This window comes from Chiloscyllium plagiosum, chromosome 19 (assembly GCF_004010195.1).
Source record: "Chiloscyllium plagiosum isolate BGI_BamShark_2017 chromosome 19, ASM401019v2, whole genome shotgun sequence".
NCBI lineage: Eukaryota > Metazoa > Chordata > Chondrichthyes > Orectolobiformes > Hemiscylliidae > Chiloscyllium > Chiloscyllium plagiosum.
The window spans coordinates 19,429,780-19,456,153 of record NC_057728.1 but is presented as its reverse complement, the minus strand read 5'-3'; the positions used below and the strand labels follow the sequence as shown (position 1 = coordinate 19,456,153).

The following is a 26,374-nucleotide window of genomic DNA, read 5'->3' as shown; positions in this document are numbered from 1 at the left end:
TAATACCCATTTATTCATTCCCCATATCCATTAATACCCATTTATAATTTTTAACTTGGTGTGTGAGATGGTGGGGCAGGAGGGGATGGATGTTAATGGGGATCAGAGTTTTAAATAAAACCAGAAATTATTGCTGAAGAAACGCAACAGGTCTTCAGCATCTGTGGACAGAAAGGTATACTTTCATTTCATAAACTGTATGTTAACTAATTCTGTATTTTCATTGCACGCATTTTGGATATTGATGGATATTTTCTTTTTAATATAGAAAAAATACAATTGGTCATGTTTAGACTGGGGCAAAGTTTATTCTAATTTATGTTGTGGCCCATGGAATAATGGGACTAGAAGAAGACAGTACGTTCCTCCTGTCTCAGTTGTAATTGATAAACTTTAGGAAAGTATTATTCTGGTGGTGTATTGAAAATACAAATATATTAGTTAATTTCTTTTTAAAAATCAGTTATTAAATATCTAAGAATATATTCAATGCATAATTTTAATGTAAAAAATTCCAGCTTCTGGAGGGTTGTACTTATGTGCTGGATTGCTTAGAACTCTGCTACCACTGTGGTGCATTCAGTATTGGAGTTCCTATTTTAATTTTCTATGTCCTTCTTGGAGCAATAATGAAATGTTAAAACCAACTGCTGTTCAGGCCAAAAAGCCCACAATCTCTTCATTGTCATTAATTTACAGCCAAACTCTTGAGTTCTCAGGTTTTAGGGGTGGCATGGTGACTAGCACTGCTGCCTCACAACGCCAGGGACCAGAGTTCGATTCCTACCACAGGTGACTGTCTGAGTGGTGTTTGCAGATTCTCCCCATGTCTGCGTGGGTTTTCTCCCACAACCTCAAGATTTGCAGGTCAGGTGAATTGGCTGTGCTAAGTTGCCCATAGTGTTAGGTGCATTAGTCCAGGGAAAAATATAGGGAGTGGGTCTGGGTGAGTTACTCTGCGGAGGGTCGGTGTGGACTTGTTGGGCCTAAGGGCCTGATTCCATATTGTAGGGAATCTAATCTAATCTTTTCTACAAAACATTTTCTAGAGAAAGATGAATACATTTGAAATCTAGACAAATGGATTAAAACTAATTAAATCAAATAGCTACTGCTCCAGACATAAATCAGCTTTACTATTTCCAATGGGTAAGAAAGTTGATCTGAAAATAATACCTCAGACTAGTTAACATGATCTGGATTAGTAGCTTGGTAAGTGACTGCAGTGGCAGAAGTCTATCTTACAGATGAGACTTTAAATAGAGGCCCATTTGCTGGTGCAAAAGATCCCATGGGCCTATTTCAAAGAAGAACTGGGGAGTGATCCCCAGTATCCTCATCAATATTTATCCCTCTATAAACATCATTTAAAAATATTATCTGATCATTTCATCAGTGGCACTGGGAACTGATTGAGCGCATTCCTAGAGGCTACACTTATTTACTAGAATATATTTGTGACATCCAGTGCTCAAGTATTTCTTTGTAATGAACTGGTTTTATGCAGTCTACCTTTTAATATAAAAACAATCAATAGGAATGACCACATTCTGAAAATGTTTGAAAAGGGCTGTGTATAATCACTGCATTGTTCTCAATGGAAAAATATGAAGAGTAAATGTTAGAAATAGCAATGGTACTATAAAACAGCTTTCAATATTTTGGCACAGCCAATCACTTTAATTATACAGCCACCTTCATATACATTTGATTTCACTGCATTTCATTAACAGTACTAAATGAGTAACTTAAGAAAAGCTCTCTGAGTGAATGATTGAATCAAAAACATTTTGGGAAAATAATTGCAGAATTCAGAGAACATAGCTTAGTTGGTTTCATTTATATGTACTGTACACAACTTTTGACAAATGATGGGACATCTGAGCACCAAATTGTTCTCAAGAACCCAAAATGAATTTCTCAATTCTGCTAAGACTTTTTGCAAAGTTTCTACACTCAAACTCCAGGTTTACAGAATGAGACAAAGTTCTGTTGCAGTTGTACATGGTATCAGAGGTAGGTTGTGAGAAATTTTGCAAGCATAGACATTTACAAGTCCATATATTCAACAAGTGCTTTGAAAATGTAAAACCTCAACATTTAAAGCAAAGCTCAGTGGCATTGAGAAAATTAACAACTTCCAATTTATCTTTGACTTTGTGGTTAAAACCAAATGAACGTGTTTCATTTTGTTAGGTAGCCAAAACAGTCAATTTCCTACCATTGTCAGATTTAGCATATATAAATTTTAATATTGAAATGTTAAATTTGTACCTGACATGTCATATAAACTTTTAACAGTACACCATGTATTCACAACTATATATTATTGGAGTTGGCCTAAAACTCTTCGCTGGCACAATGATCCAAGTTTTGAAGGCACTTGACTCCCAAGATCGAGGTAGCCAGTTCAAACACTTGGCAAGTTGTTTTTCAAACTCTTCTTTAGGCAAGTTTGATCATCATTGGGCAAGTCTGAGGCATTTCTTCTCAGAGATGAGGAAGAAACTGAACAAATAACCAAACTATCACTTAATGAGAGCTGATGGATTACCGCGGATAGTGATCTGTGGGTTCCGTTTACCTGTCTGTATCAGGAATCATGCAAGGTGGCATACAATACTATTAGGAATAACACATTTTAAACAATTTTATAATATAGTGTGCATGTATTAATTCAGTTTTAATACTGTGCTGATTGGAAATTTAAAACCAAAATGTATATACATAATTTTCTTCTGCCAGTTGATTGACAATATTAACAAGACCCTACAAATCATTTCAATTTAGCTATAAATTAAAAGTGTAGTATCAAGATGCAGTCAATGTATACTAAAACGTTCAATTGCTAATATAGCTTAAGCAGGGTAGTGACCAGGTAACAAATACTGCAGAACAACATTTGAAACAAAAACAAGTCCTGCAATTACAGTTGCAGCCATTTAGAGGCATTGTCTGCAGTATGGAGCAAATGGATATCAAAATTCATAGCACTTACCAATAGCATAGATAATGTGGAACAAAAGGGAAAACTACATATGTGCATTTCTTAATTTTACTGGATGAAAATGAGGATGGTGATTATTGCAAGTGATCAGTGGAAAATTTGTTTTAAAATGCTCTTTTTGCTGTATGAAATAAAGTTAAAGCTAGCTGTATTTCTGTTCTTAATGGAGTGTATAAACATCACTACATAGTTCATCTACCTCTAACCTGAAATGTGGCTGACAGGTGATATTTTGATGATCCATAGTAATGGTCTCAAATAACATTTTTGCTCAGGGAGCAACCCTGATGGTTGCGAATTGTGGTGCAAAAATATAGTCAGAAGGCTCCAAATAGTGCGGAGCATGTTGGGGAATGCTGGAACATCTTACAATGTTAGAAATTCTTTAGAACAGCAGATAGGCATTGGCAGAAGATGTCATGATAGTTTTGGGAAACAAAGACCATGACAAATTCCTCAGTGCTTTCTGTTTAAAAAGGTAGTGTTATAGAGACTGAAATATTCATTTTAAGGGGCACCAGTTACAAGGAAAAGTACTTGCAAACTATTTTATTTGCTTCACTAAATGACTTAGGAATCAGGAAAATTCCAGAAACTTATACAGATTTGGACTTTGTTAGTCATCCAACGGAGGAAGTTTTTACTTCTGTGATGTTGCAACTTGCATTATGACCTTTCAAGAATACACATCATATCCCTTCTATTAGACATTAACATAAAATGGTGTCATTTCAGAAGTAATATCTAGTTTGGTCATTGAATTCAATTTAGTTGCATCTCCAGAAAAAACAACTCCCTAAAACAAATCCAGCTCTACACACAAAAATACAAATGCAGCACTGGAATTAAAGTTGAAGTATCCCTTCTGATCCTTTTACAATTCAGAACTTGGCACAGGGAGCAGGTACTAACTTACTACCTGATGACAGACCCACTGTTTTGTCATTTCATGCAATGTAATTTCAGATACTTGCAATTCTTGCCACATGCTCTTAACATTTTACTATTTAAATGGAGTGATCAGTGGTCTAGGCAAATTTGCCAGTGATTTGATGCATGCTTGTAATATCAGCTTTTATAAATGAAGTCTGAAAATAATGCATGTTGCAGGATATGACAAATATTGTCATAAACCCATATTGAAATTCCATAACTAGAAATCCTGTTTCTTTCCGACATCATCTTTCATTATAGGTCAGTGAGAGTCTTGTGTTATGGTCTATTATAAAATACTTAAAACTGTCACTCAATTTCATAACTTCACTGTAAAAAGGTTGAGAATTTATACATATTTACATCAGAAAGGTGTTAGAGACAATATGGGTTATATTGTTTGCCATCATTTTACCCTCTGTATTAGTGTGTTACCATCTTTGTCTCTATTCTTTAGAGAAATTGAAATTGACATTTGTATAGATATATCTTTTTGCTCCCTATATGAGATGAATGATTGCCTTGGTTAAAATTTCCTCCCATCTTACATGAAGTGACCCTCATGTCTCCATGTGCTATTCACAACAAGAAGCTGAGTAATTGTCCTACTCCTCGGACACTACCAATAGTGCTGAGAAACTGAATCAACAACAACAAAATGGCACCTGCGCTATACTCAATTCTCAATTAACAGTTCATGCATCTGGGACAGGGGTTCACTTTCCTTAAATAATCTCTCAGGAATCAAATATTAACCTTCTCTTTACACTGTGTAATGATAGTACTTGCCATTCTGTAGTGCAGCAGTTATTGCGATTCCTGTCCACCACCTTCAATCATTTTACATTTCAAAACTAGTTAAACTTTTACCACCAGATGCACATAAATATCCACAAATTCTTTGAATTTGCTTAACTGCTACATTGATGAAGGCAATGAAGGGATACTCAGCTTTAAAAATAAATTATGTTAAATCTCTGCAATGTTATAACACAAAGGTCAATATCTTTTAGAAGACTGAGAAATAATGCCTAAGCACAGAGATCAATATTCTCTAAAATAGCTTAGATGAGTTTTTTTTTTGTTGAAAGCACATTTAAAACAAAATTGGGAGACACAGGTATCTGGGATATCAATCAGAACTTCAGATTTCATAAATATCAAATTTTGTATTGACAGTAATTAAACAGAGAAGAAATTCATAATGAGACTGCCTCAATTTAAATCTGACTTAATTACCCTGGTATTTTGTGTTAGAAAGTTGATACTGGATAGTCCTTAGGGATTCATGGATGTTTGAGGGAGATCGATGAAAAGCTTCAAGTGTGACTGAACAAACAGTTTGTGACTGCTGCAGAATTAGTTCAGGATGAAGACATCAACAGATACAGTGAATATATATTATTTCATTTGAAGGAATAATTTGACTTTTTGTTGCACATAAAGGATCGCTCATGCTTCAGGAATTGTCACTGAGTATGACCCTCCATGTCAGCTGTTAGTAGCTTGGTCTACCTCAGACTGGCTGCTCAGTCGCCAAGTAGAGGAGTCGTCACTACCAACATCATCATTGTCAGTTGGTATTTCTCCCTTTGCAGCCATGTTGATGATTCTCAGCCACTGTTGTTTCTGATCATTAGAGTCTGCAGCAAAAGTATGGATGAATCTCGACTGTTTAAGTCTAAACACATGAGACATGTCAACACCCTTTGGATTGTCTTCTATTGTGTAGCCAAGAAGAGGAATAGTGGCCAGTGCCTTCACATCCTAGAGAAAGTGTAAAGGTGTAAGTAATATCATGAAACGCAATTCTAAAAACAATATTTGACTACTCAATAATTCAAAAACCATCAAGTTCCAGTGACTTGAATAGTTACATTTTGGAAAAATTGTTTAGAATTGCCAGGAATCACATTGTATCCTCTCAGATTTTGGAACTTAATGGCCTCATCCAGTATGTGCCTGGTAACCAACATGGAGATCTGCCTAAGAATCAGGTTGAATGGGAACGCAGTGGTAGGTCAGTAATTCTGTTCCAAACATGACTTTAGTCCTGCTTCTGACCTGTTTTGAGGCAGCAATGGGGCAGTAGGAATACAAGGATCAACTGAAGAGTGTGTTTACAATCTCTCTGTGCATAACATTCACAGCAACCCCTTCCAAGTTTGAATACAATAAACTAGTAGTATTCACTGGACTGAATTTTGATACCAACTTTTACAGCAATCCTCCATCTTTGCCCTTCATGTCATCTGTTGACTTACAACTGTTCGTTTACTTGCTTGTTACTGTCTGGTTAGATAACATCATGAAATGTCCAAATAAGCCAGAAGCTATTTGCTTTACAAAAACTATGATAGGAAAAAGTGAGGACTGCAGATGCTGGAGATCAGAGCTGAAAAATGTGTTGCTGGAAAAGCGCAGCAGGTCAGGCAGCATCCAAGGAGCAGGAGAATCGACGTTTCGGGCATAAGCCCTTCCTGAAGAAAAACTATGATAGTAACAAGCAAAAATGAAATTTCAGTCAAGTAATGGCAACACAGGAAAAAAAGCAATATTTCTCACTTGTGTTCATCAGAATGCACCAGCCAATGTCTCACTGTCCCAAACTGTTTTGTACACCAGCACAGTGCTTACACCTGGTTGGTTATCTGTTGGAAGTCAAGTAATTCTAAGAATTTCTATTCTGTATTAATTCATCACCTTCTCAACTGAAACTTGCATTGAAAGCCCATTACAAAAAAAGCCTCAATGGAATTTTGATCACAACAGTGTGATATGAACATACGAATCGGCAAAAGGACATTCAGCCTGTTGAGCCTGCTCTGCCATTCAATAAGACCAAGCTCATCTGATTCTAACCTTTCATCCAGATCCCTGTCTTCCTTGGATGACATTTCACTCTCTTACTTAACATGAAGCTATCCATTCATCTCTGCCTTAAACACTCAAGGACCCTGCTTCCACTCCCTTTTCAGGAAGCGAGTTACAAAGATTCATGACCCTCAGAAAAATAATCTTGTCAATTTTAAATAGATGATCCCTAATTTTTAAACAATGTCCATGAGTTCTAGACCCTCCCAAAACAGGAAACATTCTGTCCACATCCATCCTGTCAAGACCCCTCTGGTTCATTTATGTTTCAAATCAAGTCATCATTTACTCTTTTCAAATTAAGCAGCTACAAGCCAAGCCAGCTATCAATCTGGGGATGAACTCAGATTTCTCCAGTTTCCTCATTTCCCCTCCCCCCACCTTGTCTCAGTCAAATCCCTCAAACTCAGCACCGCCTTCCTAACCTGCAATCTTCTTCCTGACCTCTCCGCCCCCACCCCACTCCGGCCTATCACCCTCACCTTGACCTCCTTCCACCTATCGCATCTCCAACGCCCCTTCCCCAAGTCCCTACTCCCTACCTTTTATCGTGGCCTGCTGGACACACTTTCCTATTCTTGAAGAAGGGCTTACGCTCGAAACGTCGATTCTCCTGTTCCTTGGATGCTGCCTGACCTGCTGTGCTTTTCCAGCAACACATTTTCAGCTCAGATATCAATCTAGTAAACTTCCTCTGAATTGCCTCCAATGTATTTACAACCTTCCTTAAGGTGACCATTACTATGCAATGTACTCAAGATGTTATCTTGTTCGTGCTCTTTGTAATTGAAGCATAACCTCCTTCATAATTACACAATGTATTACCTTCAGAATGTGAAAATACAATTTGGCCCATTTACTATTATGTTCAATGTACAGTTTTTCATTAATTTCAGTTTCAATTTCCAGCTGTTTCAACCACCTAGAATTTTCACATTTCAAAATACTATTTTGGATTAGAAAATAAATAGGCAATTGCTTTTTTTTCTGCCTTTATTTGCATGTTTGATATTTCTGGCTGTGTTGTTCTGTTTGTATAGCATTTCCATAAAAATTTACAGTGTAAACAGTGATCTTTGGGAGGTTTCTGAATGACTATCCTCTTAGTCACATTCTGATCTTTCCCAGTATTCTTTAAGCATTATCTTCCCTTTAAAACTCTACCTATAGTTCCAATAACAGTTTCTGCTTCAAAATTCATGCCCTAAGAAAGTGTATTTCCCCAATGATTCCATATGTTCTTTTGGCAATGGCCTTAAATTTAGAAACACAGAATTTGGGTCACATTGTACCTACTTTACAAAATGACTGACATGTACACAGTCAGCTGCAAGTATGCCGATCAACATGAACAAGAAAAATCCTTTACCCATGGGTGAAGCATTTGTCTCTGGAAATTAAAGGGAAAATATCTGCTCAAGATCCCTATTACCAACAGTGGTTTGCTTTGCGTAAGTCAGCACTGCTAGAGTTCCTATAGAATGCACCTGAACATGGAATCTGGAAAATCTGATTGCTCCTCTGACCCCACGCTGGGAGACTGAACCAACAATCCCAATTAACTGATGGCACTCCTAACTTATTCCTCATAACCACCACTTCCTATCCCAACTCATCATCTTGCCTGCCATTCCACTCCCTCCAAACCTAAATTGCTTTTATTACCTTTGCAGGACATCAAATCCATTGCTGTGTATTGGTTTCACAAGAAACCCTGTACAAAATATTCATTTATTTCTTATTCCAAGTGTCAGACAGTTGTCAGCACATATGCCTTTGAGTCAGAAGTGCAGCACTAAAAGTAGACTGCACAGTTGGAGGCGTTCTCCTTTGTACAAGTTATTAAACCAAGGACCAATCTGTCCTCTCAGACGGACATAAAAGATTCCATTGCACTTCTGAAGAAGAGCAAGGCAGTCATCCTCATGCCCTGGCCAGTATTTAAATTGATTTCACGAAAAACAGATCATCTAGTCATTTTCACACAGCTGTTCTGGGAATTTGCTGAATGCAGATTGCCTGTCACATTTCTTACATTATAAGAATAACTACACTTCAGAATAACTTCGCTGGCTATAAAGTGATTTGAGGCATTTGATAGTTGTGGAAACTCACTACATTTTATTCCCCAAGGAGAAACACAACATTGAGTTGCAACTGCAATTTAAGAAGTGTCTGCTTATTCTTACTTACTTCCTATTTAATCTCTCTCCCTTTTTAACTTAGTCATTTTTAATTCTGCTTTCCCATCTTACTACTTTAATTTCCTGTGAAATATCTATCAGACTGGAACGGCAAGGGATATTCCCCTTCTTTTTAAGAAAACAAAATCTGATTGTTCCCCAGAAATCATGCTGTGGGTACCTCATTGTTGTGGATCTGCAGAATATTATGGTACACATCAGCATTAAGTGGATTTAAATCTCCAGGATAACTCAACCTCAGCTGTAAACACCTGCTTGTCTGGATGAAAAGGTACACAATTCTACAAGGGAGTAACTACATAAGAGACATTTCTAAACCTGTGGCTGAAAGACATCATATCATGAACAAGTCTAATCTTATTCCCTTGTAGTAAGCATCAGATCATTAGCAGGTACTTCTCTCTGCTGAGAAGTAATCTGCACTCATCATAGCAGGAATCCAACTTTATACAGTTATTAACATGATTTTTTTAAGGTTCAATTTTATTAATACCTGGGGAGCTCCATACATATAAAGAACCAATCCCTCATTCTTGGGCACCACACACCACACTTTCTGCCAAGGTTTAGTAGGTTTCTCTAGATAGTGAAGAAAGTCACAGATGATGCAATTTTCTGAGACCTCAGCAGCCTCAATCTGAAACAGATGAATGAGGGACAAAAATTAAAAAGTAAGAACAACTTTAATTCACTACAGCTAAGAAAAAGAAATTACTTATCATTAATGAATGGCTACAATAGCACTGATGACTCAGCTTATTATAAACTTAATACCCCTCTATAGTAACAAAAGTGGTTAGGTGATTAGTTCAGTCTCCCAGTGCCTTAATGAACAAATTGTAAATACAAAGTTCAAATCTTACACTATTGATTGGTGAACGTATTTACAATTAATTAAATAAATCTAAAACGGGAAGCTGTCAATAACAGTGACCACAAAATTACCAGATTGCTGTAAAAAGGAACCTGGTTCATTAATGCTCTTTAAATCTGCCATTTTCACCTAATTTATCCTGCGACTCAAGACCCATAGCAATTTCGTTGATTCTCAACTGCCCCATTTAGCAAGCCACTCACTGTATTTAAGAAGGCACCTTACCACATCTTCAAGGGCAATTAAAGACAGAAATAATTGCCAACTTGCCAGCAATGCCCCTATCCTATGAGTGACATGAAGAAAATCTTGGACAATGCCTGCTTTGAAATGAACAGAATAACAAGATGTAATATCTACAAATTTGATTCATTTCATTTAAAGGCAGAATGGAACTGGCCTCATGGAGCTGAACTTTTCTTTAAAAAATATATAAACAACAGAAACCTGGTTGTATACACACATTATCACACTTAGGAAAAACAAGAACTCCTACCTCGAGAATTCCTTTCTTTTTTTTATCATCCTTCTCCTCACTGTCAGTTTGTCCTGTTATTATGATATAACAGTCTTTACATACTTTGCTGGGCTTGTTCCCATCATATGCTAGGTTTGCTTTATAATCAGAGCACTTCCAACATACAACCTATTAAAAAGAGGACGGTGCAATTGAAATTTACTTCACAGCTGAAAATGCAATCATTTGTGTCACCTTCTGTTCAACAAGTATCTTGAAGGTAACTGACAATACAAGCAGCAGGTTGTATTTATATAGCCCCTTTATTTTAGTTAAATATTGCAAAGCATTTCACAAAAACACAAAAAAATTGATGCTAAGCCATGTGAGATGTTATTTTGTCAACTATCCTAATATCAAGAATGTATAATTTTAAGAAAACAATAGTTATTTTATTTTATATTTGCAATGTTGTTTCTCATTTGGCCTGCTATTTAACTGGCCACAAATTGATTGATAATCTGTGCAGCCCCTATTGATATTATGAGGTCATTGCTGCGGTGTGTTGAGCGGCCACCTCATACAGCAAAGTTTCATTAGATCCTTCTCTTCCACTTGTTTCTAACCACCATCATAGTTCATGAAGTAAGGGGTTGTGTACATTAAATTGATTGATTTCTAAGTTTCCAGGGTGAGAGGGCTGACATTCTATGAGGTGACGTTCTGTCAAATGGGCCTATGTTCTAGTGTGTTTAGGAAATTGAGGGAACATTTCATTATAAGATCTAAGGCTAACAATTTGTGATTATCTATTTTTGGGTGTGGCCTTCCTGCACCCATTGTCATTAATACAGGGAGCATGCAAATTTAATGCTGCCCATTTTTTTTGTAGCATTCAAATGGTTCAAGTTGGGTCAAGGATTTTAGGTACCCAAGTTAGTGTGCCCTGATCCTCCCTGATTCAAGCAGACCATCACTTCGCACCTTGTAAAGGGCAACTGAATTCAGTCAAAGGCTGTTGCAGCAAGTGACAATACAGGCAGTCAGCAGCATTCACAGCTACATAAAACAGAACAGTGAGAGCGAGAGAGAGAGACATGGATAAATGGATGACCTGTTTTTGCAGGAGACCAGCAGGCTCTCTGAAGGGAATGGAAATATGTAGTCAGGGAGTCAAATGAAGGAATCCTGTCAAAGAAGCTAACAGTACTATAGAAAAGTTTAATGGTCTGACAAAGATATTCGAGTTTAATGAATTCATCTTCAAAGCACTTCATACCGACTGCAGCATGAATCAACATACCCTGACACTCTGAAATTATATTAAACATCCAGATATTTAATTCTACAAATACTAACTGCAACATAGCCTTTATGTTCAGTTATTGCTAAGAATATGAGAAAAAAGATGCAAATGAATTCTGTTACAAAAGGACTCAGAAAAGTTCTTCACTGGGCTAGGATTGGGTCAGTAATGACAGCCATGCACAGAGATACAGAGTACACTAGTTGACCTGCCAGAAAACATCATGTCATTGTCAAGAAGCATGGGAGGAGTCTGGCTCAAACACTACAAAAGAGTACTGTACAGAGTTCTCCTTTTGGCAGCTTCTGCGCTGTTCTCTCATCATGTTATCTATCTAGAAATGTAGCTTTTATATCCATTGCAGTCTTTGAGAGAACATGCCACCAAACCTTATGTCCTATCTGTGAACATACTGCAGTATCCTATAACTTAGCACAACACTTCCAAAAAGTGTTGGAGAGTACTTCCAGAAACCTTGCAATTGTTAGTATCAATTTTTGTCCAAGTTGGATGTCTGGACCTTTTAAGTAATGAGACTGGTGAATCCTTCTCCCTCTTGCAGGTTTACTAACATTCTTTCATGAGCAACAAGCAAATAGTGTAAAGCTGACCTGCACTTACGGTTGTTTGATATCATGATCTGAAAGTTGCAAACCTTCAGATGCATACACTGCACCCCAGCACCAGTGTCCTTCCCAGAATGGGACACCATGCGGGCTATGTCTGACATGCAAGACTTTCAGCTTCTGTTGTCTGAAATTCCAGAGATACTATGAAATCAAATTTTGTGACATTAATTCTGAGGAGGCTCAAGAGGATGGTTCACTAAACTACCGAACTCGGATCTAGGTTCATAATCACAGAATAAAGAATCAGTTATTTGAGAAGGAGATGAAAAAAAATTTAAGACTATTGTTAAGCTTTAGAATTCTTTCCTCAGATGGCTGTGGTTGCTGAATCATTGATATATTTTTGGAAAATAAAGGGAATTAAAAAATAATGTGGCAGGGCTGGAAAGCGGAATTTACATACCGGGTTTGGCCTTCGTCATGCTAACTAGCAGAACAAGCTTGAAGGTCAGATAACCTCTCCAATTCTTAAGCTTTTAGCCATGTGGTGAAACTATGCAAGTGATCTTTACAATGTTGAGCAAAATAAAATATTTCCAGAAGCAAACAAAAATCGGACCAGCTCAAATGTTGGTGAAGGATGTTAGAATGATAAAGAATTGCATTTTCCATATAAAAGTAGTACATTTTCCAACTTAGAACTGGTACCAGTAGTTAGAACAGTGAACAAACATGTACTGTAAGACAAGCATTTTGAATCAGAATCCACTTACATATCCACAAGCACGGCAATGATGTCTTCGCCTAGTCAGTGCATTGAAGGGCTCCTTACATTTCATACATAAAGTAACTTCATTGTCTCGAATCCATCTTGGTGCCCTCATTCCCAGTTCCGCAGTCTTTGGATTGATAGAGAAAGAAAAAAAAAGGTAATTTGAAACAAAGATGGGCATGCCAGTGAGCTAGTGTATGAACATTTATTTATAATTCAAACTGACCTCTTCCCTTAGTGATATTTTCTTTTCAATGGCAGCTTTGTCTAAAGATCCATTAAGATCATAATAATTAAAAGTGATTTTTAATACAAACTTTTTATTGAGAGTTGAGCATTTATAGATGGATTTAAATTTCATGTCTCAAACTTTGCACTGAATCAGTAAACATGCTAACTGCACCCCTGTTAACAGCACTATTAGCAATGTTTCAGTCAATTGGCAAATGTACTGGAATGAACTACATATAGATAGTCTTCAGTGTCACTGGTTAAATGTTCACATTAGCAGATTTCAGGAAAGTTAAATATGCAGGAAACAAAAATATTGGAATATTTTGGTGGAGAAAGATAACTTGGCAAGAGGAATAAAATATTATCCCTCAAAAAGTGACTTTTTTTCCTTGAACTCCAAAGTTTACTCATGACATGATTCACACCCATCACAGTGCTATTGAGAAGAATGTATTTTTCAACCTCTGTCAAGGATTGTGGATTACTATGGTGAAATCTATTCACAGCATTATTCTCATTTCAGAATTAAGTTCTTACATTGAAACAAAAAAAAACTTGCTACGCAAAAGTAGAAAATTTAATGTATTAATTTAAACTCTTTAAACTTTAAGTTAGTTAAAAAAGAACACATTTTAAAAATATAATGAAAATTGATAGGCAATACTTTTTTAACAAGTCCCAAATAATTCAAAGATACTGAAGCATAATACTAAAGGGAAAAACACAACTGAGAGAAAGTTTTGAACATGTTCTTCATTTTGCATTTCACCAAATTCGATAATTGCCCATCCCTAATTTCCCAGAGGGCAGTTAAGAATCAATTGCTTTACTGAGGACTGCAGTCACATGCAAGGCAGACCAGATAAGGATGACAGAAGACATTAGTAAACAGATGGGTTTTTACAACAAATAAACAGTGGTTTCATGGTGGCCTTTCAGCCTCCGTTACAAGCAGAGACATAATATTATGAGCATGTCTCTTAAAAAATATAATCACTCTATCCTCAGGTCCAATGCTATTAGAAAGATCTCTCATTCCCAGCTTATTTTGGATCACTTGAAACATGCTTCTCTGTAACCTATAAGCTTAATATAACTCAGACATTTGTTCCAGAGATTGGTTGTAAACAAAATGGTTACTGTTATTTATGTATTAGCAGTGAGACAAAATGTCTCTCAGCGCAAAGCTGCAAAGTCAGTGTTGCCAAGGAAGCAGCAGTTCATGCACAGATGCCAATGAGCATTTTTAAAGTTACATTGTTGGACTGATCCTAAGTCATTTTGAAGACTGAATCAGGATAGCAGAAACCTCATCATGGAATGGATATCCAGGGACTCCTTTACTGAATTGCAATCACTAAAACATGACAACAACATGAGCTTTTAAATATTAATGTCATTTTGAGACTTTGGATGTTAAAATAGAGGTACAGTATAAGGGTGTTTGTTACTTCTGTGAAGGGTTAAGAGAAGAAAACAAGGGCAGACAGTCCTTAGAGAATAGTGACTTATCAAAGAACAGGACACATCTGCAATGCTAATGAAAATTGTTTATACAGTTGGAGTAAACATTTAATGCAGTTAGCTTAATTTCAGTTTTGAATAATCAAGAATTGATTTTACTTTGGTTTAGAAAACACAGAGACCTAAAGTTTTGGAGCAGTTCAGAGGAGACCTGAGTGGGGTCAGAGCAAACATTGGCTGGGATCATAGAAGTTATGTAGTTTTGTTTTACAGACTTTATGTTGGATCACTTGAAGCATGAAACTCTGTTGAAAGCATATCTTTCTGCTGTAACCCTTCAGTTCAATATTAGCTCAGAGACTTGGGTGTCTGAGAATGTTTATAAATATGTATTGGACCCACCTCGCTCAGTTTCTTTGTTAAAGGTATAGTAAATATGTATCATTATTTGATAATTTGGATTTTTGTAATTAAGGCAGATAGGTTTTGGTTTCAATTCTGCGGTGAAACTTATTTTTTAAAAAATGTCAAAGTGTCTTTTGGAATAACGGACTTAAATACATCATTTCCAAGAAAGCATGTGACTTATTACAGGCCTGGCCAGATATCTATAATGTTAGTTCACAAAGTGTTTATACTGCTGAGTTTATGGTACAGAAAACAAATGATCGGGACTCAATGATTGTTGAGTTTGAGTTCCATTTGGAAGAATCAGGTTTTCAATTTCAACCACAAAGAAGAATAAGGTTTTCAGTCTAGCAGAACAACTCCACATAGCAGCAGGTAGTTTGGAGGATCTAAAGGGTGAGAATTTGTGGCTGTCAGAACTGAAAAGCATTCTAGACCATTGGAACCGAAAATACATCTTAAAATTGTTCCTGCAGACCAAAGCAGAAAACTAGAAAGTCAATTAAAATGAGTTTAAAAAAAATAGAAGTAATAATACTCTGGGTGTGCAATCAACTTGTGTTTCTGCATCAATAGAACTCTGGCAGCCTCATGAATCGATTCATTGAGCAATCACCAGGAAAACGAGATTCAAAGTTAAATGCCATTAGCTTAATTATGATCTGTGAAACCAGGTTTCATTCTGGGTTTGAACTTATTCAATGTTATCATCAGCCATATCAGGTAAAATATGCTACCGGAGGTGACCTCACATCATAAATGTCAAGGAATTTACCGAAACTTCTGGAGCCTGCTCCTCCCCTTCCTTGGCAATTGCAGACCTGAAAGTTTCATTCTTCTGATTAAAATCTTGTATGGTGCTCTTTAGAGCCTATGAGAAAAATAAAAACACAGAACAGACCAAACTTCTAAAAATTCAAGAGCCAACAAAGAAAGCTTCTTCATGACTTAGCAGGTCAATTCAGCAGATGGGAATTATACTGAGCTGTATAGAGTAGTGTAAAGTTATTTGATCTTGATCCTGAAGGCTAATTAACCATCTTGTGCTATTTGGTGCATTCACTGCAAAACTGGGTCACCCAAACTTCTGGACCTCAGTCGAAGGTTTACAAATATCACAAACTATTTAAAAATATCAGTGTAACACAGTGGATCATTTTGTGCCTCAGAGTCAGATTATTTTCCCACATAGGGTATGATATTTTTTCCTTATTTTAAGCATTGTCTGCATAATGACACATGCATCCCACAAGGCAAATCAGTCATTTTTGACTCTAATTCCAGCTGAGATAGATTTGGGACCTATTGCCTTGCCCTGTCCCTGACAATGGAAGAACGCATCAAATCACTGCTGACAAAGAATTGCCAAGTAAACAGGATGAAATAATCAGCAGATAGTGGGTCAAGGACTGCCTGAAACTGTTTTTATGGATGGATGAATAGAATAAATCTATGATTAACTTCTTGCATTGTTAATGACTGCATAACACCTAAACTGTATTTGTAAAACTGTTGTCCGGCGCTATAGACATACCATCAGTTCCGCTATATTGTGGTAGTTCCATTTCTGTGCAATCCCATGTTACAAGAAAATTGTGTAATAGCAGCACCATTTAAACTAATGGGGCCAGAATTGCGTTCTAACCAATACACACTTTAAAAGTTCGCACTATAGAAACATTGTCCCCAATTTGTCAAATCGCGTTATAGGGAATTATAGCAGAACGACCTGGCCTCATCCTTGCTAAGGAACTGGAAACAAGCCATTATCTACAAAAAGAATGGGGGGAACATTCCTGAAGTCAGTGAGGAGTGCTGGAACTGAAAACAGAACCACTACTGGTCAGGAACAGGTTGGTGTTATTTATGTAAGCTATGCCATTCAGTGTTATGTACAGCCAAAAGCTGCAGCATCTCACTGCCTTATACTGGGCACTTTCTGGTACAAAGAAAAACAAAATAGGTTGTACAGGTTAAAAAGTTAGAAAGAGATATCACTCAATGCAAACCTGCCAGATTTTCATATGTACCACTAGTCAGCCATATAAATGACCTTATGTAATGACAGATAGTTAAAATAGTTAATAAAACTGATTAGGTATGCAAATTACCTCCATCCATCATGCTGCATCCTGATTCTGTGAAAACGTATTGAAGATTTAATATAGAACTACAATATTTTCCTCTGTCAGTTGCGGGAGAACAGAGTTCAGCAGCAGAGGATTAAGATGACATAAAAGAACTCTGACCATTACACTCCAATCAAGATAATATTGACTTTTAAATTCCCCTGGGAGAAAGTGAGGATTGCAGATTCCTGATGAAGGGTTTATGCCCAAAATGTTGATTTTTCTGCTCCTAGGATGCTGCCTGACTTGATGTGCTTTTCCAGCAACACAATCTTGACTTTTAAATTCCCCTGTTCTTTTTCTGAATTGTTATTTTCTACCAGATTCATAGCAACCTTAATAGGACACTAATGGAGGGGCGATGGATACAGAGACACACTTATAAAACCTTAAAAACAAAAAAAAGGGTGTAATTGCCCTTATTTGGAAAATGACAGGAAACTTCAACCCTGCTTCCACACTAAAACAGAAGTTAATAATCTCAACAGTAAGGATCTATTTTCAGCAACTTGTACATAATAGGGAGTGGAGTTGAGCTGACCACCACTAAAACAAACACCATAGTGGGACCTCCTGCTGAGGGAGTCAATAAAAGATTATGAGAGTATGGCCCAAGTAACCACCACACTGGCAAATTCCAATATTTCCAGGTGGTATGAACATGTTTCATAAAAAAGGTTGAGGTGATGTTCTGAGCTGAGCTGTGCAAATCAGATTCCCTCCTTTGAGGATCAAGTCCTTTTTGATGCAATAGCTAAGATCACAAATGAATTTTTGCTTTGTTAAAAAAAAAACACAAGAATGGTAAGAGGAAATTGATGGAATTTAACTCACTAGTCTGAAGGGACCTGGGGAATTTTCAGAATCTCCCATTATATTCTGGAGGCTACCATTGACCAGAAACTGAAAATGGATTAGCCATATAAATACATTGGTAACAAGAACTAGTCAGAGGCTAGGAATACTGCACTAACTGACTTCCTGAAATCTGTCCACCAACTACAAAGTAGAAGTGAGAAGAATGTTGGAATATCCTCCACTTGCCTGGATGGGTGCAGCTCCAACAACATTCAGGAAGCTTGACACCACCACATAGCCCACTTGATTTGCTCAGTGGTTAGCACTAGTGCCTCAAAGCAACAGGGACCCAGGTTCAATTCCACCCTCGGGGCAACTGTCTGTGTGGAATTTGCATGTTCGCCCTGTGTCTGCACAGATTTCTTCCAGGTGCTCTGGTTTCCACCCACAGTCCAAACATATGCAGGGTCAGTGGATTGGCATTGCTAAGTTACCTATAGTGTCCAGGGATATGCAGAGTAGGTGTGTTAGCATTAGGAAATGCTGAGTTTCAGGGATAGGGCAGGGAGATGGGGGGGGGGTGGTCTTCAGATTGACTCGATGGGCCAAGTGGCCTGCTTCTACACTGTAGGCATTCTATGATCCTATGATTCTACATCCACAAACATCCACTCTCCCAGTAGCACCATTGTGCACCATTTATAACATGCACTGCAGAAATTCACCAAGGCTTCTTAGACAGCACCTTCCAAACCTACAACCACTAGCAACTCGATGGTAACACCATCACCTGCAAGTTCCCTTCCTCTTCTTGACTTAAATATTTTACTGTTCCTTCAGTGTCACTGGGTCAAAATCCTATAATTCCCTCCCTAACAGTATTACGCATCTACCTACAGCACATGCACATGGTTCAAGGCAGCAGTTCACCACCACCTTTATGTGGGAAGTAAATGCAGACCCAGCCACCAATTTTCACATCCCACCAGTGAATAGATATTTTAAAATTGCATGGAGAGGCAAAGGCATTGCCATGTTGTCACTAGATTAGTAATCCACACACCTAGGCAATACTCTGGAGATCAGAGTTGAATCAGAAAGTTTTGTAATGACTGTGAAACCATTGTTGATTGTCAACGCCCAACCAGTTCACTAATGCCCTATATGGGAAGAGATTCTGCCATTTGGTGTGTAACTTCAGATAAACAACGTGGTTGATTTTTAAATGCTCGTCAAACGACCTAGCACTCATTTGTATTCATACACTAAAGGTCTAAAAAAGACTGAAACTTGACTGACCACTGAGCACCAACCTAGATGGATACCGGAAATGACAAAGGCAACTCAGCCCTATTCACATGTGACATGTAGACTGAGATTTTATTTTAAGTATAATTTATTGCAAATTTGGGTTTTTTGGTTTGAGTTACTAACATTAGGGTTTTATAGTGGCTGAAGTTAATACTTGACTTGTAAGTACTTTTGTAGCCATGGTGATTTATTTTAAAAGTTTTTAATGTTGAGCTTTAGAATTAAAGAGCTTAAAGTGTGCATTGGATAGATGCCAACTTGTTTGGTAGGGTTTCACAACTAGTTTAGAGAGAGTTTCTTTAATGCTTAAGGGGAACACCTAGAGCTTAGAGATTTTTAAAAATAGTACACATTGAACTTTGTTGTAGTGTTTTTTTAAATTATACTGGTGGGACAGATCCAAATAATGTACCCATCCCGAATCTTACAGCTTTTTAAATGTAAGTTTTACTCTGAGTTTTGGGCAGTTCTTTGAAGTCCTCTAACAAATATGTTCGTATAGATCAGTGCTCCCGAGAAGAGAAGGATATTGTGAAACTCAATCACCTTAAAGAGAGTTAGTGATAGTGCCTGTAAAGGAATCTTGGAATAAAATCCTGAAGAATTTACTTAATTTACTGGACAATCTGCAGTAAGCTCAGGTGTATAATAGCTCCAGAACCAGTTGATAAGTTAGAAAGTCATAAATGACAAATCTTTCCCTAGACAGGGGCTCTAATGTGACTACTGTACAAATTTTTGTGTATTGAATGGAAATGGTTGTTTTTTCATTTCAAATTTAGCACTTGGAGCACCAGAGTGGAGAGGGCATGATGTGTACTCTAGGTGGGAAATTTCAGTGCCCAAAGTCGTTCAGCAGTACTAATACTGACCAAACTGGTCAAGTTTTAAAGGATATTGATACTAAACTGGGTCTGAGACAAAGTGGTGGGGGAACCACTAACAGGAAAAAACATACTTGACCTCATCTACCCCAATCTGCCTGCTGCAGATCAATCTATTCATGGCCGTGATCAATGCAGTGTCCTTGTGGAGACAAAGTCCTGTTTTCACAAGGAGACTAGTGTGGCACTCCCACTGTGTTAAATGAGATAAATTTCAAACTGATCTCGCAACTCAAATCTGGGCATCCATGAGGCACAACTGGCTATCAGCAGCAACAAAATTGCACTCCAATAAAACCTACAGCCTCATGACCTAGCATATCCCCCACTCCACCATTACATTGTAAGATATTGTATTATAGGCTTTATTAACTCACTCACCAGCCTACTATATTCATTAATACCAGGTTCCCGTTCATTCATAACCCTCTACTAACCCGTTCTTTACTATAACACTGTTTCATCTATTCATTCAGAAAACCTCAGTTCTGTAGTATCCAAATTTAAACTATTACTGCATTTCCACACCTTATCAGCATACAGAACAATATCATCCCCATCAAGTCTCCATGAAACATTATAATTATAATCAGCCCTTACTGACTATCTCCTGGACCTAAATAGATTAAGTACATGTTAAATACCTTTTAACTGGGCCATTATCCCTTTAAGAAACTTGCAAGAAATTGCATGAATGAATGAAACTCATACCAGCAAATAGTAAATACATCTCACAATCCAGCTGCAGTAATCAGTTTAACATCCTTTAATTGTTTATTACAATTCCTAACTTTTCTGAGCATAGGCCTAGTTTTTTTGACTAACATTTACTATTTTAGAAGACAAAAGGGCTAACACCACCTAATTATGCAAGCAGATGGGTGGCACAGCAGTGGTTAGCATTGCTGCCTCACAGCACCTGGGACCCGAGTTCGATTCCAACCTCGTGCGAATGTATGTGGAGTTTGCACATTGTGTCTGCATGGGTTTCCTTCCAGTGCTCCGGTTTCCTCCCAAAGCCCAAAGATATGCAGGTCAGGTCATAGATATGTACAGTATGGAAACAGACCCTTCAGTACAACTTATCCATGCTGACCAGATATCCCAACCCAATCTAGTCCCACCTGTCAGCACCTCGCCTATATCCCTCCAAACCCTTCCTATTCATATACCCATCCAGATGCCTTTTAAATGTTGCAATTGTATTAGCCTCTACTACTTCCTCTAGCAGCTCATTGGCAGAGGGTATGTACTACCCTCTGCGTGAAAAAGTTGCCCCTTATGCATGCTAAATTGCCCATTATAGGCTATTCAGGGATGTATAGGTAAGGTGCATTAGTCAGGGGTAAACGTACAGTAATATAGTCAGGGAATGGGTCTGAGAGGGTTACTCTTCAGAGGGTCAGCCTGGACTTGTTGGGCCAAAGGGCCTGTTTCCACATGATAAGGATTCAATGATTCAGACTGAACAAACATCCCATGAGAAGTAGCAGCCAGCACTTAACACATTTTAACCCATCTCCTGTCCCCTAGGACAGAAGCCCTTCAAATCTTTGTGTACTATAGATGAAAAATGTAACACTATAGTAATAAGATTTTAAATATGCCTAAGAACTGTGTAGAGAAAGTGAGGTCTGCAGATGCTGGAGATCAAAGCTGGAAATGTGTTGCTGGAAAAGCGCAGCAGGTCAGGCAGCATCCAGGGAACAGGAGAATCGACGTTTTGGGCATAAGCCCTTCTTCCTGAAGAAGGGCTTATGCCCAAAACGTCGATTCTCCTGTTCCCTGGATGCTGCCTGACCTGCTGCGCTTTTCCAGCAACACATTTCCAGCTAAGAACTGTGTACAAAGGAGTTCTTGTAAGAGCTGAATTTTGGGATTCTATGGCTACCTCGAACTTGTGCTGTGATTGCTGAATAAAGAGACTATTTTCACCAATCACCACTTGTGGTTGTTATTTGAACACGATCCCACATCATCAAGCCAGAGCATTAATCCTTATACAAAGAAAAGCGTGCGGGAGAGCATGCCAAAAGTTGCATCAAAGAATACCTAAAAACTTGGTGAAGCCCCAACGCAGAACTATTGCATGTTTCTGTGGTTTTATCACTAAATGAGGAAGATTCTTCCCTTATTTGCTAAATTCTGCTGGGTTATACAATCTGAACACCAAAACACTTGATTTTGACAATCTATAAAATGGTACAATATGATAAAGATACCATGAACTTCAGAATTTCTACCTAAAAAAAGTCAAGGTTCAGTTAATTGTCTTCCATCCCTCTTGCTAACCACGAGTGATAATCGAGAGGTTGACTAATCATAGAAATTAATTTCAGATCTTAATAAAAGGTGCATTAACACCACATTGGAGGAGACCTTTTGAAACTACAAGTTTGAAGTCACTTTTTTACTGAACAAAATGACAAACATCTTGCTTACAAGAAAATTGACTTATCAAAATAAGTTCTCAACGTGTTGCAATGAGTCAGATGCAATGTATGACTGCCATTCATTAAGTACAGCTCTTACCTTTATCCATTCCTCCTTGTCCTGATCAGAGCTGAAATAACACAATATCCTCATTAGAAACATTTCAAAGTACTGACTAATGGGGAAAACATTTCTTCATGGTGTATACATAAAGAAAGCAAAACATATTCCCTTTTACAGGTTATGGTTTTGCTCAAAACAGACAGAATATTCCCTAGGAGTGCCAAAAGTCATTTTCTTTGAATAGTTTTCTGTATTTACGTGGATGCATTTTATTGTACTGCTGTCTGTCAGAATCTGAACACAATTTATATTTGTAGGAGGTTTAAATATATCACATCATATACATTCTGAATTTTGCTGTCACCAATACTCATTACATCGCCTCAATGGATTATTATTTTCCCAAATTGTAATTTAAAATGGGAGAACAAAATACCAACATAAAATTAGAAACATAACACAGTCTTCATCCAAAATCATTGTAAAAAGAATTCTTCCCTTCAAGCATTTAGCCAATATTTAAGTAACTTTCATACTTTTGTTAGCACCTGCATTTATGCTCATGTATATATATAAGTACAAAACAAAGGCTGTTTTGATACTTCTCAACTTCACTTTTGTGTCTTATCCACATAACCTTCTGTTCCCTCAATGATCAAAAATCCATCTCTATCAATTTTGAATATTCTTAATGAATCAGGTCCGACTACTCTCTGCACTAAAGAATTCCACAAATTCACTACTCTCCAAAGAAATGGTTTCTTACATCTGTCATAAGTGGATGACCCTTTACTCCAAGACTAGGCCCTCTGCTCCTAGATACTTAAGGGAGATCAACCTTATAGAATCTACATTGTCAAACCCCCAAAGATTCTCATCTTTCAATAAGGTCGCTGCCCTAACTCCAATGAATACAAACCCAACCTACTCAACCTCTCCTTAACCATTATCAAATCAGCCAACCTTCTCTGGATTGTCTCCAATGCTAGTGTAACTTCCTTTGATAAGGGGACCAAAATTGCTCACAGTATTCCAAGTGTGGTCTTAACCAATAACTTGTCTAGTTACAGAAAAACATTTATTTATATTTATTTCAAGGGGAATGGAGTAAAGGCCAACATTCCATTTGTCTTCCATTTGCAAAAATTGTCTGCTAGATTTATGGCTTATGCACAAGGATCCCCAAAATCCTATGCTGTAGCTTTCTGCAATCTTTCTTTCTTTAAATAATATTCAGCTCCTCTATTCTTCCTGTCAAAGTGCCTAACCTCACATTTTCCCACGTTATATTCCATCTGCCAAGTTTATGCTCATTCATTTGACGTGTATATATCCCTCTATAGACTGTGATCCTCAATTCTTGCTTTCTCAATTATGTGTCATCTGCAAACTTGGCAATAGAAGATCCATTTTTCTCATTCAAGTTATTAATATTGAATGTAAAGAATTGTGGCTCCAACACTTACACCATTAGTCACAGGTTGCCATCCTGAAAATGTTTCCGTTATCCAAACTCTGCCCTCAATTAGTTAGCCAATCCTCTATTCATGCTGACATCCTACTTCTAATACCATGGATTATTTTAAGCAGCCTTCCATGCAGTAACTTAATAAACATTTTTTGGAAATCCAAATGTACATTTTCAGGATGCCCTTTGTCTATCCTGCTTGTTACCGCAAAAGTGAGGTATAAGACACTTGTTAGACTTAAGCTAGAGTGTTGTGCACAATCATGGGCACCGCATTACAGGAATGATGAGAATACATTGGAGACAGCGCAAAAGAATTTACTTGATTGATTCTAGATATGAGAAACTTCAGCAATGCGAATAGATTAAAGGATGTGGGATTGTTCTACCTGGAGCAAAGAGGGCTGAAGGAAGATCTGACTGAGGCTTTCAAAATAAGAAGCAGGCTACACATAGAAGATAGGATGAAGCTATTCCCAATTGTAAAATAAACAAGAATGAATGGACATAAATTTAAAGTGATATGCAAACGAAGCAAGAGTGATGTCAGTAAAGCTTCTTCTCCCCACTCCCCCCACACCCCCAAATAGCAAGTAGTTAGGGAATGGAATACACTGTCTGGAAATGTATGGAGGCAGGTTCAATTGAGACATTCAAAAGGGCCTCAATGGCAATGAGGCATTGGATTCTGTTTTGGATAGTGATGATATGCAAGGAATTAGAGAAAAGGCAAGAAATACTAGACACCCATAGCTGGAGTTGATAATACAGCAGACATTATGGTTTCAATTACTTCCTTCTACCATAAGAAGCTTATGATTCTGGGAAAAGAATTCTAATAAACTGGTCAGGCATGGTTTCCCTTTCATGAAGGCATTTCTGAAAAAGGTAGCCTGACAAATATGTGCTGTTTGTTCATTATTATGACTGTAATGTGCAGCCAGTGCTAACTGTGTTTTAAGCAGGTTCACTCCGCAGATAGGCCAAAATTTAAAACTTATTCAGAGCAAACTCCAAACGAGCTCAAAATACTTTTCATATCCTGCAGGTGGAGCTCGAGATCAATGTTTGATAAGAATCAACTTGTTTTTGAAATCTCTACCCAGTCTTTCATGATCCTACCTGAAAACATTCTTCAGAACAAAGGATAGTGTTAAAGATTTCCAACAAGAGATGCAGTCCACTTTTCATGTTTGACAGTAGACTATGGCCCTGAAATGCAACAACCTCACAATAGAAGCATATGGATTGTACAGCTGCCAGTAAGTGCATCATAATGATGACAACTGCTGTATTAACCAAACATCTCAACACGCAAATGACACATTATCCTCTCTTGCAAGACAATGGACAAGAAGAGATAGCAAGCATGGCTAATGCTCATCTCCATGAGGTGCCCACCATAATTAGAACAGCCACTGTGACATGGTGGCACAGTGGTTAGCACTGCTGCCTCACAACGCCAAAGACGCAGGTTCAATTCCCACCTCAGGCAACTGTCTGTGTGGAGTTTGCTTATTCTCCCAGTGTCTGCGTGTGTGTGGAGTTTGCTTATTCTCCCAGTGTCTGCGTGGTTTCCTCTGGGTGCTCCAGTTTCCTCCCACAGTCCAAAGATGTGCAGGTTAGATGAATTGGCCATGCTAAATTGCCAGTAGTGTTAGATGAAGGGGTAAATGTAGGGGAATGTGTTTGGGTGGGTTGCTCTTCGGAGGGTCGGTGTGGACTTGTTGTGCTGAAGGGCCTGTTTACACACTAAGTAACCTAACCTAAAAAAACTGTTGAGACAATGGGCAGTGGTGGGGCTGAAATTCTAGGTGGTGATGAATCCTCATTCCCAATTCTCCTTCACATCACATGCTGCATGTGATGTCATCCACCTAACCAGGCAGTGCTGGAACATGAACATGTGGAATTGATGAAGAAACTAAGTCTCATATTTACAAACACCATGTAAAATGAAAGTTCATTCTTTCAATTGAATGTTATTGCACCATAACAATGTGTAGAGAATGGTCTTATGTCTGAAATAGCAGCTAAAGCAGATTGCATCTTACCTAGCCTGCAACTCTAGTGTCCGTTCCTTTCCAGAAACCTGGAACGTGTTTGGGTAATCTTTGTTATGAGTCTCAATGACCTAAATATGAAAGCACATATGAAATACATTTAGCTGACATGATTCAGAAAAG

At 37.7% G+C, this 26,374-nt stretch overlaps 1 protein-coding gene across 9 annotated transcripts in view; it reads right to left on the bottom strand.

Moving 5' to 3' along the window:
- Window positions 1–1,905: 1,905 nt before the first annotated feature.
- The window catches only part of fgd4a (FYVE, RhoGEF and PH domain containing 4a), a 253,803-nt gene continuing 229,334 nt past the window's right edge, over window positions 1,906–26,374 (bottom strand). For all 9 annotated transcript variants that reach the window (XM_043709240.1, XM_043709244.1, XM_043709249.1 and 6 more), the window contains 7 exons: window positions 26,243–26,322; window positions 22,757–22,787; window positions 15,878–15,973; window positions 12,998–13,123; window positions 10,389–10,538; window positions 9,512–9,655; window positions 1,906–5,707 (listed from right to left, as the gene is read on the bottom strand). In XM_043709240.1, coding sequence (XP_043565175.1) covers window positions 5,432–5,707; window positions 9,512–9,655; window positions 10,389–10,538; window positions 12,998–13,123; window positions 15,878–15,973; window positions 22,757–22,787; window positions 26,243–26,322 — 903 coding nt within the window. In that variant the 3' untranslated portion in view covers window positions 1,906–5,431. The remainder of the gene's footprint in view (window positions 5,708–9,511; window positions 9,656–10,388; window positions 10,539–12,997; window positions 13,124–15,877; window positions 15,974–22,756; window positions 22,788–26,242; window positions 26,323–26,374) is intronic.